Source organism: Propithecus coquereli, unplaced genomic scaffold, assembly GCF_000956105.1.
Source record: "Propithecus coquereli isolate 6110/MARCELLA unplaced genomic scaffold, Pcoq_1.0 Scaffold235, whole genome shotgun sequence".
NCBI lineage: Eukaryota > Metazoa > Chordata > Mammalia > Primates > Indriidae > Propithecus > Propithecus coquereli.
Genome location: NW_012147897.1, coordinates 4,167,827 through 4,183,851, shown reverse-complemented (window position 1 = coordinate 4,183,851; position 16,025 = coordinate 4,167,827). Strand labels below are relative to the sequence as shown.

At 47.6% G+C, this 16,025-nt stretch overlaps 1 protein-coding gene across 1 annotated transcript; it reads left to right on the top strand.

The window, feature by feature from the left end:
- The first annotated feature begins 9,840 nt into the window (after nt 1–9,840).
- KCNE3 (potassium channel, voltage gated subfamily E regulatory beta subunit 3) lies at nt 9,841–12,213 on the top strand. Its single transcript, XM_012645604.1, has 2 exons — nt 9,841–9,867; nt 11,588–12,213. Exon 2 carries the CDS (start codon nt 11,626–11,628, stop codon nt 11,941–11,943), a length of 318 nt encoding a protein of 105 aa, XP_012501058.1. The 5' UTR covers nt 9,841–9,867; nt 11,588–11,625; the 3' UTR covers nt 11,944–12,213.
- The last annotated feature ends 3,812 nt before the right edge of the window (nt 12,214–16,025 follow it).

The following is a 16,025-nucleotide window of genomic DNA, read 5'->3' as shown; positions in this document are numbered from 1 at the left end:
ACATTTAAGTATAGACTTGAAGGAGGTGCATCTCTGGGTGAGTCTTCCTTTCATTCCTTCAGTTGGCCGCTCCTACCCTCAACCTCCACCTCATTCCCCTACCCTCCCCATCCTAAGGTCATGACTTTGTCTCCAAATTCTTTGGATTAGGGAGCTCCTTGAAGGTCCCTCTCAGACAATAGGCTCCTCAGGGACAGGAACTCTGTTTCCTCCTTCCTTTTCTCACCCAATAACAACAGAAGCTGCCATTTATGAAGCATGTGCCTCATGCTAGGCCCAGCTCTAGGCGCATTATACACAGTAGGTCGTCTAAGCCTAACAGCAAGCTCTTTACAAGGCACAGCTGGGGAAAATGAGGCAACTCAGTCTACTTTCCAACAGTCCCTTAGCTAGCTACCTTCCCTAACAGCGTTCCTGCCTCATCCTCACCCCAGAGAAGGGCAAGTGGGAGAATAGACCTTAAATCCTTGAAAGACTGAAAAGTGAACAAAAATCAGGCTTATATTTTAAGTTTCCAATGGGTGCAAAGACCAAAGGGTAGAAGTCAACAGGAGGCAGTCTTTGTCAAAATGAGAAAAAGTCATAATAATTAGAGCCGTTTGGCTGCCTTGGAGGCAATGAACTCCCCATCACCAGAGGTGTGCAGGAGAAGCTGGACAGACTCATGTTGAAAATGAAACAGCCTTCATTAGGCTCATGAGGAATTTGACTAGGAAACTTGTGATAGTCCTTCCAATTTAGTTCTATCATTAAACCATTCTAGACCTCTAAGATACTATGAATCTAAAACTTTGATTCTAAGATTTTATGAGAACAAGAGACAATCCCTGTTTCCAAAGAACTCACAATCTAGCAGACGGGACAGACAAATATTTACTTTCAATAACTGTAATAAATAGTCCTATAGAGTAAATGCAAGGTCTGGAGTAGGAGCTGGGAAGGAGCCCTGACTAAGCCAGGCCTATTTTCTCATGGCTAGTCTCAAGAATCATTTTGTATCAGAGTCCTTTGGAAATCTTGTTTAAAAATGCTGATTTCTGGGCTCCACTCCAGATCTCCTGAATCAGAACCTTTGGATTGGAGTCCGAGAGTCTACTTTATTAAAACAAACTCCTTGGGTGATTCCTAGACAGACTGAAAATTGAGACTGCATGCTAGATGGTCAGGATGACTTCTCTGAGAGGTGATCTCCAGGCTGAGAAAAAGGAATAGCTGGGTCAAAACATGTAACCATGGAAATAACAATGTGTTCTGATGAAGATTAGCAATTTTGTGCAAAATGCACACCATGTGATAGGTCTTTTTTAAATGATAGCACTTCTTAGATATAGTCTGAGATTCTGTGATCGAGGGTATGTGCCTCAGATATCCTGGACAGATCTCTGTTTGCAAGGGAGTGAGAGAGCTGGCCTGAGTTTATTATTAATAATTACTCTGAACCCGTAGGCTGGTAAAGAGGGCTTTGATAAGAGCTCTCCACATGGTCACTGAGAAACTGTTCCCTGTGGCTGTGGACTGTGGCCCTCAGTTCCCGGCTGTCCCTGACTGCTTCTCTTCTCTGGAGCCTGCAGTGTCACCAGCAAGGAAGCAACAGTTTGAGTAAGGGCAGCGGGAAAATGAAGAGTTGTTCTGGGACAGAGCCACGAGTAAGGTGTGGCTGGACACAAGTTGGTCAGGCATGTGAGGGACTGCTGAGCCTTGGTGGAATGAGACATCTGCCAGGGTAGGGAGAGAGGGTGATGTAGTGGATTCTGAGTCTGAGCTCTGCCACCATGGGTAAGTTCCTTCTCCTACTGGGGTCTCTGCATCCTGTCTCGAAAAGAGGGTGTGTGTCAGAATCAGATGATTTCTCTAGTGACCCTCTGGTTTTAATATTTTGGAGTCTAAGGTCTCATCTGACCCCACACATTAGCCTATGAAGAATGCGTGCAGGAACTGTACCCATTTTACAGCGAGGCCACGGCCGGGTAAGGAACGGTGACTTGCCCACGACTACCAACAGAGCCACATAGGGGCAAGGCCTGACTCCACCGGTGCCCAGCACTCAGCCTGGCCGTCTGGAGATCGGCCTCATGCTGGGCTAGCCCAGGCGAAGCCCAGCGACAGGCATTTGGTCTCAGGTCCAGGAAGCAGGCGCTGCAGGGGACGGAAGGGTCGGAGCCCACAGCGGGGGTGAGGCCAGGGAGCGGGCGGAGGTGTCCCGGAGCCCACAGAGGGAGAAGTGGGTGTGCTGGGGGACGGGCGGGGCGGGCCAGGCCGGGGGAGGAGACGCCCTGGAGGAGGGAAAAGGGAGCTGAGCGCCGGTGGGAGCGCAGAGCCAGGAGGGCGCGGGGCGCGAGCGCACAGGGGCGCAGTGCCCGGGCCACCCGGAGCAGAGGGCGCCGCGTCCAGCGAGCAAACGGGCTCCCTCAGAGCCTTGCTGAGAGGCAGGTAAGGCGCATCTACAGAGTCGGGAAGGCTGAGCTGCAGCCGGGATAGAAATGAGGGGTCTTCCCGCCTCCCTTCCGAGGGCCAGGGCGTGTTCTCCTTGAGACGGACGACTAAGGACTAGAGGTCGCGGGCGCTCTGATAGCGAGTGGATCCTCCTCCGGGCCGGGCACAGGGATCCTGGGGCAGCACGTGGGAGTGGGGAGCTGGGCTCTTTGCACCTCCTGCCTGGAAATCGTGGGGGCTTGCGCTGGCACTCCCGGGCCCCAGGACGGCGACAATAAAAGCTCCTCCACACCCATAGATATGCAGGCGAACACCTGCGGGTGCCCAGCGAGTGCACACGCAGAAAGGACACTCCAGAACCCAGCCCAGTGCTGGGAAAACGTGGGAACACCCAAAGGCATCTCCCGCTGCTAGTTACCTAGGTCTAGGCTAGGAGTCAGGAGACTTGGGCTCTAGTTTACAGGTTGTGTAAGCCTGTGCCAGTCATCCACCAGCTCTGTGCCAGCTCTTTTCCTGGGTCACCGCCTGTAAAACGGGCCTCGTACCCCATGGGACATGAGGAGAAAAGGGGACTGGACCTGGGAGTCTCTTATCTAGAAAGTAGATGAGTTCAGCTCTTATGAGAGCCCAGGAGGGTATCTCCTAATCCCCCCTCCCTGATCCCCACCAATTTGCATATAGGGAAACCAAGGCCCCAGGGGAGATGACTAACCTAGGGTTACCCCAGGGACCAGATAGAATTAGAATCCAGGTTTCTGCACTCCTAGCCCAGGGCTCTCTCCATTTCACCTACAAAGGGATATTGTAAATGTACAAGCTCCTCATTATCTCCTGGCATCCAGCCACTTTATCAGTTCCAGATAAAGGAGATCCATGCTGAGGCATGGGAACTGCTTTCAGATTTCCTTGACTCTTTGAGATAATAACCACCAACATCCTCCATCCCTCACTCACTCTCTACTTCCTAAAACACATCCATAAACTTAATGTCTGGGTGCTCAAAATACCTAAGAGGTAGGCAAGACAAGAAACACCATCTTACTGATGAGGACAATGAGGCCCAGAGTGGAACACAGGGCTAGACATGTTGGCAAAATAGGGGCAGAAACCAGGTCTCTTGATTGCCCCTCTGGTGTGTTCTCCACCAAAGACAGGACTATAGAATGGTGCCCTAAATGGTAAGGTACTGCAGGGGCAGAGGGTGATCACAGACGGTGGAACACAAGGAAGGCTTCTGAAGGAGGTGAGGTTTCTGAGAATCAACAAGAGTAATAAGAACCTCCTGGCTTCTTCTGAGGGTAGGAGAGCCAGGGTGGGGCGAGAGGACATAGGGATGGCTGTTCTTAATAACATGGGGGGAAGGATGTGGCCATAGAAAATGAAACAGTGTGATCAGGCTGCCCCGTAATTATCTCATATGTTTGCAGTTTCTAAAACACTTTCCCATCTATTGTCTTCTCCAGTTCCATGTGAGGTAAGCAGGGCAGGGATAATTATGCCCATCTTATAGATGAGGTTCAGAGGAAGTAAATGCAGTGCTCCAGGTCACACAGCCAAGCATACAGCTAAGATTGAAATCATGAAAGGCACACTTGAAAGGCAAGACCACAGGCCGGGTGATCAGGAGTTGGACGGTGTGTGGGCAGTGGGTAGGTGTGTACGGCCACACCCTGTGTAGGTACACAAGGAACAGGGTTGCAAAGCCATTGCTGGAGTTTTGGGGCCAAGAATGTTTGCCCTTTGGATTAAAGGGGATCCAGGTGCAGGGAGTGTCTGGGCTTCCAGAGGAGGCTTAGAATTCCTCCTCCTCTGACTCACCCCACCTGACTGAGATGGCTTCACTTCTTTGAGCCTCCCCTTCCCCAGACCAGATGGAATCTGTTTTGGCCTGCCATCGAGGTTGCTTTTTAAGTTAACTGTTTTCATGAATGTGTATGTGTGCGTGTGCTGGAGGGGGAGTGCTCTTATAGAAGAAGCATTGATTCATGTATCAGGCCTGGGGAATAAAGAAATGTATGAGGCACAGGTGCCTGCCTCATACCTCACAGTGCACACACACAATTTCAGTATAGCACAGTGTTCTAATGGGGCTTTGTGCAAAGAGCTTTTGAGAACAGACAAGAGGGGGAGACTAACAGGCTAGGGAGTGGGGAAGGAGGTGTCTCAGGAAAGGATCTATGGAGAATGACATTGGAACTGGGTCTTGAAGGATAACTAGGAGTTTGCCAGGCAGATTAAAAGAGGAAGAGCATTCCTGCCTGAGAAAACAGCATGAGCAAAGGCAAGAGGTGTGCAAGTGCAAGGAATGTTTGGAGAATAGCATGAGCACAGGGCACTGGGGAGAGCTGTAAGGAGATGGGGGCCAGTGGCAGAGTCACATCCAAAGGAGCTTGAATGATCATCAGAAGAGTTTAGACCCTACCCTTCAGGCAGAAGGGAAGTTATAGTGGAAAGATCTGTGGAGGGGGAGTCAAGATACCTGGTTTCTGGTCCCATCTCTGCCACTACTGGGCTGTGAGACCTTGAGCAAATGATTTTCTGGGGTGGGGGGGTGTATCTTCCCATCGGTTGAATGAGAGAGTTGCACCAACAACGTGATCGTTAAGATCCCTCCCTGCTCAGATTGTATTCCTGTGTCCTTCCCTCTAGATGTTAAGATCCACTACTTCAATTCCTCTCCTGCTCCACTAGCCCTCCAGTCCCAGGTAGTGACAAGACCACTGAGAGGACGGTGGCAAAACTATGCATCCCAGGAGTTGTCTTTGGATCCCCTACCTGCTTTGTGTACCTTCTCCTACCTGCCTCTCTATGCCTCATTTCCAGACACGTTAAGACATACATTCTGTAAGAGTAGCTGAAGCAGAGCAATGGGGAGAATAACAGAAACCATGGTGGAATTTCATCTCCCCCCAGAGAAACCTGAAAGCAAATCTTGCTAAGATACCTAGTTCATTTTTCAGATCACAGCATTATGCCTCAACCTGCAAGTTAGAGTTCCGAGTTACAGTTCAAGGCAAGTACATTAGTGAGAACATAGTGCGAGGGAAATAGCGGGAACCGAGTGTGGAGGAAGAGAGCGAGCCTGGCTTGTCTAGGGGCTCAGAGGAGGTCTGGAGCAGGAGAGGCCATGGGAGATGAGACTATAAAGGAAGGCTAACTCCTCTCCAAAACTTACCAACTTCCCCCCCTCACTGGATCCTTGACTAAGATTGGTGAGAATCCACAGAGCAGGAAGAGGCAGTAGTAATGGAGTGAGAGGAGACGATGCCCCATGACCCCCAGGAGGCTGTTTGGTGTGATATGCAGCTCAGATGCAAGGGAACACTGCCATTTGTAGTGGAAAGAGCACCTGAACAGCACCCCAGGGATCTGGGTTCTCATCTGAACTCTGCCACATATGAGCCATGTCATTTTGGACTAGTCACTTCTTTCTGAGCCTCAGTTTCCTATCTAAAAAAAGGAGGAGTTGGCCTAGAATCCAGATTCTAGGTGATCTTTAAAATCCCTTTCAGCTTGGTCACTAACTGTTCACCCTCCTTCCTAACTAGTCTATCTCCTGTCTCTAGTCCAGGCCTCTCCAGGGCATGGGCTCCATCTCCCCCATCCAAGGAGCTTCGTAATCAGTGACTCTCCTGGAATGGGAAGCCCAGGAGCTCAGAAAGAAGAGCAAACTCCCCAGTGTTGCTGACTGCCAGTCGCTGACCTGAGACCCAGAGGCAGATCATAGAGAACCAACCTGTCCCTTCTTCAGCTCTCTGCCTCTCCTGACCCAAACGGGATACCCTCACACCCAGGCCCTCCCCCCACCACAAACACCCGGGTCTATCCAGAGAGGCTGATGAATCTCTACTCCCCTCACCGATCCCCACCTCAGAGCCCACCCATCCTCCACACTACGCTGTGCCCTGAATTCCCACACAGTCTTTCTCTCCCAGGCTAGATCACCCTGGCAGGTGAGCTGTTAAGAGGAAAATGAACAAGTCAACCAATGTGGCCTTTGGTTTATCTAGGATGGAAGATAAGGTATAAGTCTCAGGGCTCAGAAGCAACTTAACCTGCAAGGGAAAAGTCTGCAGCCTTCTCTATCCTGGGATTTGAGAGGCTGTAGAAAGCCCCAGAATGCCTCTCCCACCAGCTTCTCTTCATCTCTCATAATCTCACAGCACGGTTCCGTGATTCGCACTGTCACTGGTGTTACAGCTGACTGGGACTCCTGCATTTTACAGATGCAGACAGAAGCTGAGGCCCAGAAAAGGGAAGTCACATGCTCAAAGTCACACAAGTAACAGCTGAAAAAGACAACTCCCTGGGTTTCCATTTTCTTCACTGTAAAATGAGGGCATTAGACTAGACGTACTCCGAAGGCCCTTCCAGCTTCTGCTCTACAAAAATAAAACCACCACCATCTGCAGAGTGTCTAGTGCCAAGCACTGCATAATGTTCTTTAATTTTCACAACAAAGCCATGCTACAGATAGTGTTAATTCTGTGACCATGCTTATACCCTCATTATCCAAATAGATTGAGGGATAATATACCATTTGTTCCTGTATAAAATATCAACCCAAATGCCAACTGCTATTCTACCACTCACATCATTCCCCTGGGATTCTAAAGGCTCTTACTAAGGTGCCTTAGGAAAGGGAATGTTTTAGGTACTGTTAGCTGATCCACGAGTGGGAGCCCATATGTTAAACTGAGGTTTCTCATGAAGTCATCCAATTAAGACATTGTGAGCCTGGAGTTGGGGGACAGCAGTCGCATGCCCCTTGGCTACTGCATAATTCCTGTAACTGCAACCCTAGGCTGGCCTGACCCAGCTGCTGCAGGAAGGGGAGGGGCAGTGGAGCGGGTCAGAGCCCACGGCAAGACTATTGCACAACACTTGCGGCCTGGCCTTGAGCGATCCACCCTGGTTCTGACATTTGTTCTGTGTGTCCAGTTTCTTCCTTTTCTGCCTTCTCTCCTGCTTTCCAGCTCTGGGCCTTCCCAGCTCCTCAAGTCAATTCTGAGACCCTAGATGTGAGGGGCTGAGGAGCCTTAGGGCGTCCACAAGGAAATTCCTGAAGCTGACTCAGACCCAGCGAATTTGCCTGCTGTTTGGTGAGTTTTCCAGATTGAGATTGCCCTCCCTCTCCCCTATCAGTTACAACCCCCTTTCCAATGATATCTAAGAAAACTGGTAATAGTGAATGCCCTGGGAAGGAGCCCTGGATGAAGAGGAACAAGAAGATTTCATCTTCATTGTATGTACTGCTTCCTTTTTCTTTTTTTTTTTTTTTTAACTGTGTGTACATATTTGTTTCTCAAAAATTTAAAAAAATAATTGTTTAAATCCTCTTCAACATAATAAAAGTGTATCACAGCAAGCCTTGAGGGAGGCAGGGCAGGGAAGATAATCTTTTTTGTGTGTTTTAATTGTGGTAAAAAACACATAACGTAGGCCAGGTGCAGTAGTTGACACCTGTAATCCTAGTACTTTGGGAGGCTGAGGTGGGAGGATCGCTTGAGGCCAGGAGTTCGTGACCAGTCTGAGCAAGAGTGAGACCCTGTCTCTACGAAATATAGAAAAATTAGCCAGATGTGGTGGCATGCGCCTATAGTCCCAGCTGCTCAGGAAGCTGAGGCAGGAGTATTGCTAAAACCCAGGAGTTGGAGGTTGCAGTGAGCTGTGATGACACCACTGCATTCTAGCCTTGGTAACAGAGTGAGACCTTGTCTCAAAAACAAACCAACCAACAAACAAAAAAACCACATAACATAAAATTTACCATCTTAACCATTTTTAAGTGTACACTCCATAGTGTTAACTATATTCACATTGTTGTGCAACAGATCTCTAGAACTTTTTCATCTTGCAAAACTGAAACTCTATACCCACTGTACAACAACTCCTGATGATGATCTTTTCTGATAGATGAGGAAAATGAAGCCCAAACAGGGAAAGTGACTTATTTCCCTCAGAGTGGGCTCCTCCACACACACTGTCTGCCTATAAAATTGTCTGAGGCCCTTCCTCCTTCCAGCCCCACATTAGCCATTCCCTCCTCACATCACACATCTGCCCTCTGCTTTGTCATCCCTCTGCCCCAGCTCAGGACTCAGCATCTTACACCTAAACTGTTTTAAGACCCTTGCAGCTGGGTTCCCTGCCTCATTTCCTGCCCCTTCAGTCTACATAACAGCCAGTCTACTTTCTAAGTATAGATCTGATCATTTTATCCCCCTTTAAAATACTGTTCCAGGTTGGGCATGGTGGCTCACACCTGTAATCCCAGCACTTTGGGTAGCTGAGGTGGGAGGATTGCTTGAGACCAGAAGTTCGAGACCAGCCTGGGCAACATAGCAAGACTCCATCTCTACAAAAAATTTAAAAATCAGCTGGGCATGGTGGCATGCACCTGTCATCCCAGCTACTTGGGAGGCTGGGACAGGAGGATCGCTAGAGTCCAAGAATTTGAGGCTGTAGTGAGCTATGATCATGCCACTGCACTCCAGCCTGGGCGACAGAGTGAGACAATGTTTCTACCAAAAAAAAGAAAAGCCATTCAGCCATTCCATGGCTGTTCCCCAACTACAGGATAAAGTTAGCTTTGTAGCCTGGCACTCAAAGCCCTCCATGACCTGGCTCCTGCCAGTCTTTCCTGTCCCACATCTTATCTTATCCTTCCATACATCTTACACTCCAATCTCTTCATGCTACTTTCCATTCTTCTAAACATTTTATGCACTCGTCATCATGCCTTTGCTCATCTGCTTCCTTCTCTACTTCCTAAAAACCCCTCAAGGTCCAACTCAAATGCCTCCATCAGTGGGAACACTCTCTAAACCCTAATCGGAATTCATCACTTCTTCCTTTAAGCCTCAGTAGCTCCTGACTTGTCCCCTGCATTATAATAGAGCTAGTGATGAGCTCCTGAGTGCAGGGACTGGGTCTAATCTCCTGAGCTCCCAGCACAGGGCCTGGCCCAGATAAATGATGACTGACTGAAGGAGTCATTGAGTCATTCATTTACTCATGCTGCTCCTACTTGCCATTGGACCACTCAGGGCACACATTTCTTACCTGTAGAGTGGGACAGTGGATGAGAGAACCTGTGCCTCCTGGATCTTAACTCTGTGAACTCTTGTTTTTGTTCCCCTCCTCCATCCAGACAAGACTGCACAAGTACTAGATAGCAGAGGGCCAAAAGGCTTTGTATGAAATGTGGGCCAGTTCTAGGTGATTGCTGTATTATTTAGATTCATCTCCACAACTTCTGCATTCAGACAGCTGTTCATGAATTTTTTTTTTCTTTTCTTTAGAGACAGGGCCTTGCCGTGTTGCCCAGGCTGGAGCTGTAGTACAGTGGCACAATCATAGCTCACTGCAGCCTTGACCTCCTGAGTTCAAGTGATCCACCTGCCTCAGCTTCCTGAGTAGCTGGGACTACAGGTATGCACTACCACACCCAGCTAATTTTTTAAAATTTTTTGTAGAGATGGGGTCTTGCCGTGTTTCCCAAGCTTGTCTCAAACTCCTGGGCTCAAGCGATCCTCCTGCCTTGGCCTCCCAAAGTTTTGGGATTACAGGTGTGAGCCATGGCACCTAGCCTCATTCATGAATATTTATCATGGTCAGAACTATCATTTTTTCTGGTGGAGAGATCCATGGTTAATAATCATGTTTGTTAATTTTGGTTTGTTGACAGTTTTACCTAGATAGAGGGCCTTGGAACCAGTCAAGCCCTTGTGAGCCCAACCAATGTGAGCCCTTGGCCAGTAGAGAAGTTCTTAAAGTGGACATCTTTCCTGGACACTGTTGAGAGAAGGACAGCACCTAGCCAGTCTCAGGGCAGCCCCCTGGGAAAGGAGAGCACCTAGCCAGTCTTAGGACAGTCCCCTGAGAAAAGAACACCCAGCCAGACTCAGTGAAGTCCCCTAGGCTTGGGGGAGAGACATAGCCCTGCTGACCAGGACCATGTGGTCTAATGATACCCTTAGCAAACATAAGAGGACAGCCACTCATTGCATGACATGTAAGTGCTGGGGGAAGGGAAGGCTGCGATGACAAAGTTTGTAGAGTATGGTTGAGGGGTGGGGAGCGCTGGATGGAGGCTTCCTGAAGGAAGTGAGTGTGGAGCCTTGTTTAAAGGGAATGACGTATGGTTTTTCAAAAACAAAGATGCAAGGCTGTCTTAAGATTTTTTTTGTTTTTTTTTTGTATTATAGACTAAGGATCTCTGAGAGGAAGGAAAAGGAACATTTATTATTACCTATTATATGCCAGGTACATAGTGACTTTATTTCGGAAGGCAGGATAGTTGAGGTGCCTGTGTCTAGTCTCTCTGGGGTGGGTAAACCCCAAATCAGACTGAGCACTCCTTTCACCTCCCCATCCTCAAGCCCAGAATGTTCTTCTCCTCTCCAGTGCCTGCAGTGGTCATCAACCTTTCCCTGCACCCCTGGCCACCTTCTTTCTGGCAGAATTCCCCCAAATAGCTAGGAGTACCTAGAGTGTTTGGGAAATAGGATGCTTGAGAGGCCAAATGATCCAGTTTCTGGCCTCCAGGTAGGGTGAAATCTAAGCCATCTCTAAGCATCTCCTAAGTGGTATCTGTGGAGTCCATAAAAAGAACCGTGTTGAAGGAGAGTTCTGACAAATGTCTTCTAATGGTGCTGCACAGGCCAGCTGAGAGCTAGCATGGAAGTGGAGGGAACTTTGAGCTAACCATCGAAGAACAGGGCTTTCTATCTTGGCTGTACCTCCAGTATACCATGTGATCATACACAAGCCACTTATTCTCTCTGAGCCTCAGTTTCTTGTGTAAAATTAAAGGAGTTAGGTTAAATAATCCCCATGGTCCTTTTAACCTAAAATTCAGTGATTTAAAGAATCCAAAGAAAGGAGAGATGAATGTGGATTACGATGGTCAGGGAAGGCTTTATTCTACAAGTGTTTATCGAGCCCCTATTGAGTGCTGTCATAAGTGCTTGAGTAAAACAGACATATCCGTGCCTTCGTTGAGCTTGTAGTCCAGTGGAGAAGACAAACAAGTAAACAAGTAGCTAGAATAAGCTATGACGCTGGGATTTGAGCTGGGATCTGAGGAATGGGGAGGACATTCAAGCTGCAGGTAACAGAAGCCATCCCCTCTCTTTTCTCTCCCCACCAGAGCATCCTCCGATTCTTCCCCCACCTCAACCTGTTGCTATGGAGACCACCAATGGGACTGAGACCTGGTACGAGAGCCTGCACGCTGTGCTGAAGGCTCTAAATGCCACCCTTCACGGCAACTTCCTCTGTCGGCTGGGGCCAGGGCCAGGGCCGGGGCCAGACAACCAGACTGAGGAGCGGCGGGCCAGCCTATCTAGCCGTGACGACAACTCCTACATGTACATTCTCTTTGTCATGTTCCTGTTTGCTGTCACTGTGGGCAGCCTCATCCTAGGATACACCCGCTCTCGCAAAGTGGACAAGCGTAGTGACCCCTATCATATGTACATCAAGAACCGTGTGTCTATAATCTAATGTGAGGGGGCCGGGGATGGTGGAAGATCAAGACACCTGGGGATCACTTCTGGAGCTCCAGAACTCAGCTATGGACCACAACAGGCCTCAGTGTCTCTTTCTGTAAGACCAACAAGAAACAATGCTAAGGGGAGGTCATCACTAGGGTGGAAGGAGAGGGGCTGGCAGACCTGGGCTTTGTGGAGAAGGACTTTTCCCAGGCAAAGATAGACTGTATAAATGGTAGCAGCCATGAACAAACACATAGAAGTAACAAAAGAACATGACCAATGACTGGTCCAGTGGCTGGAATCTTGGGGGGCTGGGGGTCAGAGAAAGGAGAAAAGGAAGTTGTAGCAGAGGGAAATGAAACAGGAAGATGCTCTGGGGACATTTTTTTATGTGCTATCTTCAACAGCTATGAGAAGCAGTGATGATTATCCCACATCATAGATAGGAAACCTGAGTAATATTATTTATTTATATTTGTTCACATTTCAATGCATTTAACATTTGTGATTTTTACCCCCATCACTCACCCTCCCGTGAGTAAGTAAAGCAGGGCAAGTGCCATGCTGCCCATTTGGGCCAAGGTGGTGCCATGGTTGGAACCCAGGACCTCTGCTAGTGCTTGCCTAGTGCTTTTCAAAGCTCAGTGCCACACAGCAGTGGATCTAGGCCTGAAGCTTATACAATTCTGGGAATTCTCTTTAAGAAAGATAATTCAAAAGTATCTTACTTTTGCAAATATGACAAAAATATATCACCATGTTGATGCGTTGCTAAGGACCCCTGCTAAGACCTTAGGAAGGAGCCCCTGCGAGTCAGGGCCCTGAATGTTATGCCTCATTAGCTCCGTGGTGCAGGTGCGTTTTGAGCCGATTCACAGGGCCCTTCCCAGTCACACCTCCAGTCAAGGGGACTAAACTCCCTCTAAACAGCCTCTCCCGTTTTGATTGAGTTCTATGAGAAATTTGCTGGTACAAATTGAAATCTGCTTCTAGAAGATTATCATGACACCTAGAAGATAATTATATTAAAAGAAAAAGAGTATGAAAGGCTTTGCATGGTTCAGTGGAAAGAGAACCAATTGGGATTCTACCACTAATGTGGTGTATGATCTTAGACTAGACACTTCTCTCTCTGATCCTTTTTCTTCTTCAACATAACGAAATATACTTAAAAGCCTCTAATCCTGTGTCAGTTCTGACATTCTAGGCTTCACACACATTATATTGAACCATATGAAATCACTGTATTTGTAGGTCAGAAACAGCTGAATATCAGTAGTTTCATATGGTTCAATTTAACACATGCAAATGGTGGGTGAACACTTTACAAGCTACTTGCCCCAAATCCCAGGCTGGAACCACCCACTGTTCTCTTTGTCCAATTTCAATTTAAGGAATCTCCATGCAGTCCCCAGAAGGCTCCATTGAAATGTACATATTTGTGTATAGGAGAACTTTGAAAGAATATTTTGATAGCAGTTATCTCTGAGGAATAAGATTATGGGTTATTTCTCCTTTCCACTTTATAAATTTATGTAATATTTGACTTACTTAAGTATGTTACTTGTATAATAAAAGGAAAAAAGCTACTTCTGCTTTGAAAAAATAAAAACAAATCCCTACCTGTTTCTTGAATGGAGAGTCACAGAACACATTTGTTCCCCTAAGCAGTTGTGTTGACTGCAAATCTGTGCTGAGCCCCATGTGTGCTCAAGCCCTTCCTCATCTCTTCTTGAGGGAGAAGATGGAGACCCCCTTAAGGAGATGTGAAATATGGGAAGACAACAGATTCAGAAGTCTATAGCGGATAGGACTTTAGAGAACACCTAGCCCAAACTCCCAAATAAAATATGCAACACAACTGAGTGTAAGAATGAATGGTCAGGTGATGAATGCTATAAGGATCTTGAGAAATGAGATCGAGTAGATCTAGAGGAGTCAGAGAGAGACAGAACTTGAACTGGGCTTGAAAGATAGGACATATCTAAACAGGCACAGTGAATGAAGGGAACAAGACAAGGGAGGCTTGGAGGCAGAAATGTAGGGGAACACCTTCCTGGAGAGAGCAGGTCAGTTGGGGAGACAGCAGGGAGCAAGCCTGATGTGGCTATGCTGTGACTTCAGTGTCCCCATCTGTGAGGGGCTTCCCTTCACACAGTCCTCACACTCACAAGATAATAAGATAATTCAAATTATTTTGCTTGACAAGTTACAGAAACCCAATATATATTAGCATAAGTACATAGGGAATTTATGAAAAGAGTATGGGGCAGCTCACAGTTCAAAAGAGGAGCTCCAGACACTAGGGCAACTTCAGGGATCTTGGTACCTGGAACGGCCAATGTCTCTGAATTCACAAAGTAGAAGCTCAGCATATCTCACTGCACACACCCAGAGTTGGACCAAATAAAATTCTAGGATCTTAAGGGGGCAAAATGTAAACATTCTAATATTCTACGATGCAGGCAGTCCTCACAGCCCGTTGGCTAGGAGCTCTGTCCCGCTATCGCACTCAGCCCCTAGGAGCTTTGTCTGCACAGGTTCTGCCCTCTGCTGGCCAAATCCCAGCACAGCACCTTGAGCTCTCAAAGCAAAACTTCAATAATCATTCATTCAACCATATTGATTGCGTGCCTGCTATGTGCCAAGCACTCACCTACGCAAACTTGGAATACATAAGTAAACAAAAAATATCAAATAAATCCCTGCAATAATACTTTACAGCATTCACTCCATGTCAGGCACTGGTCTAAGCATTTTATACACTTGAACTCGTTTAGCTTTTAACATCCTCATTACAACCCTATGTAGTAGGTGTTCCTTACAATTACTTCAAGAGCCCAGATCTTTTTGATCTAGCACCTTTATCCACCTTCAACCCAACTTAGGTCCCATGGCATACACAGTCCAGAGCACGGATCTGAGCAGTCCCCAGAAAATGAAGGAGAAAGTGATTTGGGGAAATGATGGCAGAGTAGTTACACCAGCGGTTTGAAGTTGGGTCTCCTAGAAACAGACCCTGATGCAGACATTTATTGATAGGGAGTGCTTTTCAGGAAGAACCTGCAAAGGAGAGAGTGAAGTAGATAGGAAGGGGAAAGAGTCAAACAAAGTGTGTCTCAGGTCATGTCTAGCTTTGGCTGACCCACAGGGAACTGTTACACAGGGGGTGTAAACCACATGGTAGAATTACACTCCCCTGAGCCATCTTTGCTGGCCTTTTCTATCACCAAAGCCGTCAGTCATTGGGCCACCCTGCCAGGGAGGTAGGAACAAATGAGGGTTGTGAGGAGAGTGATAACCGTCAGCTGAGGACAATTCTGTGAAAGGTGGCAGCTGTGAGCTATTGCAGGCCAGAACAGTGGAAGAAAGCTAAGCAAGGAAGTGATCTTCATTGTAGATTAGCAACAGCCTGGTTCCTCAGGAAGGTTCTGAAGCTCAATTTTCATCACAGAATTAGCCCTAACTTTTGTGGCTATCTTTTCCTACCCCCCATCAGTCAGTTATGGGGCTGCTGGCTGCTACAGGAGCACTTAACCTCCCAGATGTGCTCACATTTGGCTGAGGACAAATCTCTGGGGCAGGGGGCAGAGCTGAGCTGATAGCAGCCAACACAGCAGCCTGGTGAAGGGGGCTTGTGTGGGGCCCCTCAGTGTCCATTACAGCTGTGCTTGCTGTTGGGGAAACAGGAGTAGAAATGGAGTGTCACATCTTGAGAGCTCCTTCTAGTTTGAGAGACAAGAGGCATGCACCAAATAAAGAACAAAAACAAGATAACACCAAATAGAATTGAGTAGGAAATAATATAGTTAAGGTCCAAAAATTGTGGGGGACAGATACCAATGGTCAAGGAGAGGGAAGTATTTGTGGATATTTCTTGGAGGAAGTGGGATTTCTTGTAGGATATGAGGAACTGGTAGGATTCGATTAGAAGGTCCAATGGAATGTGGTCCAAAGCCAGTGTTCCAAGTAGAAGGATAGCTCTGCTCAGTCATTCAGGGACCTTGGATAGTGACTGCCATCTTCAGTGTGTGGCTTCCAAGGTGACTCTTGTTGAAGCATTTCTGGTTAATGAGGAGAGACAAAGAATAC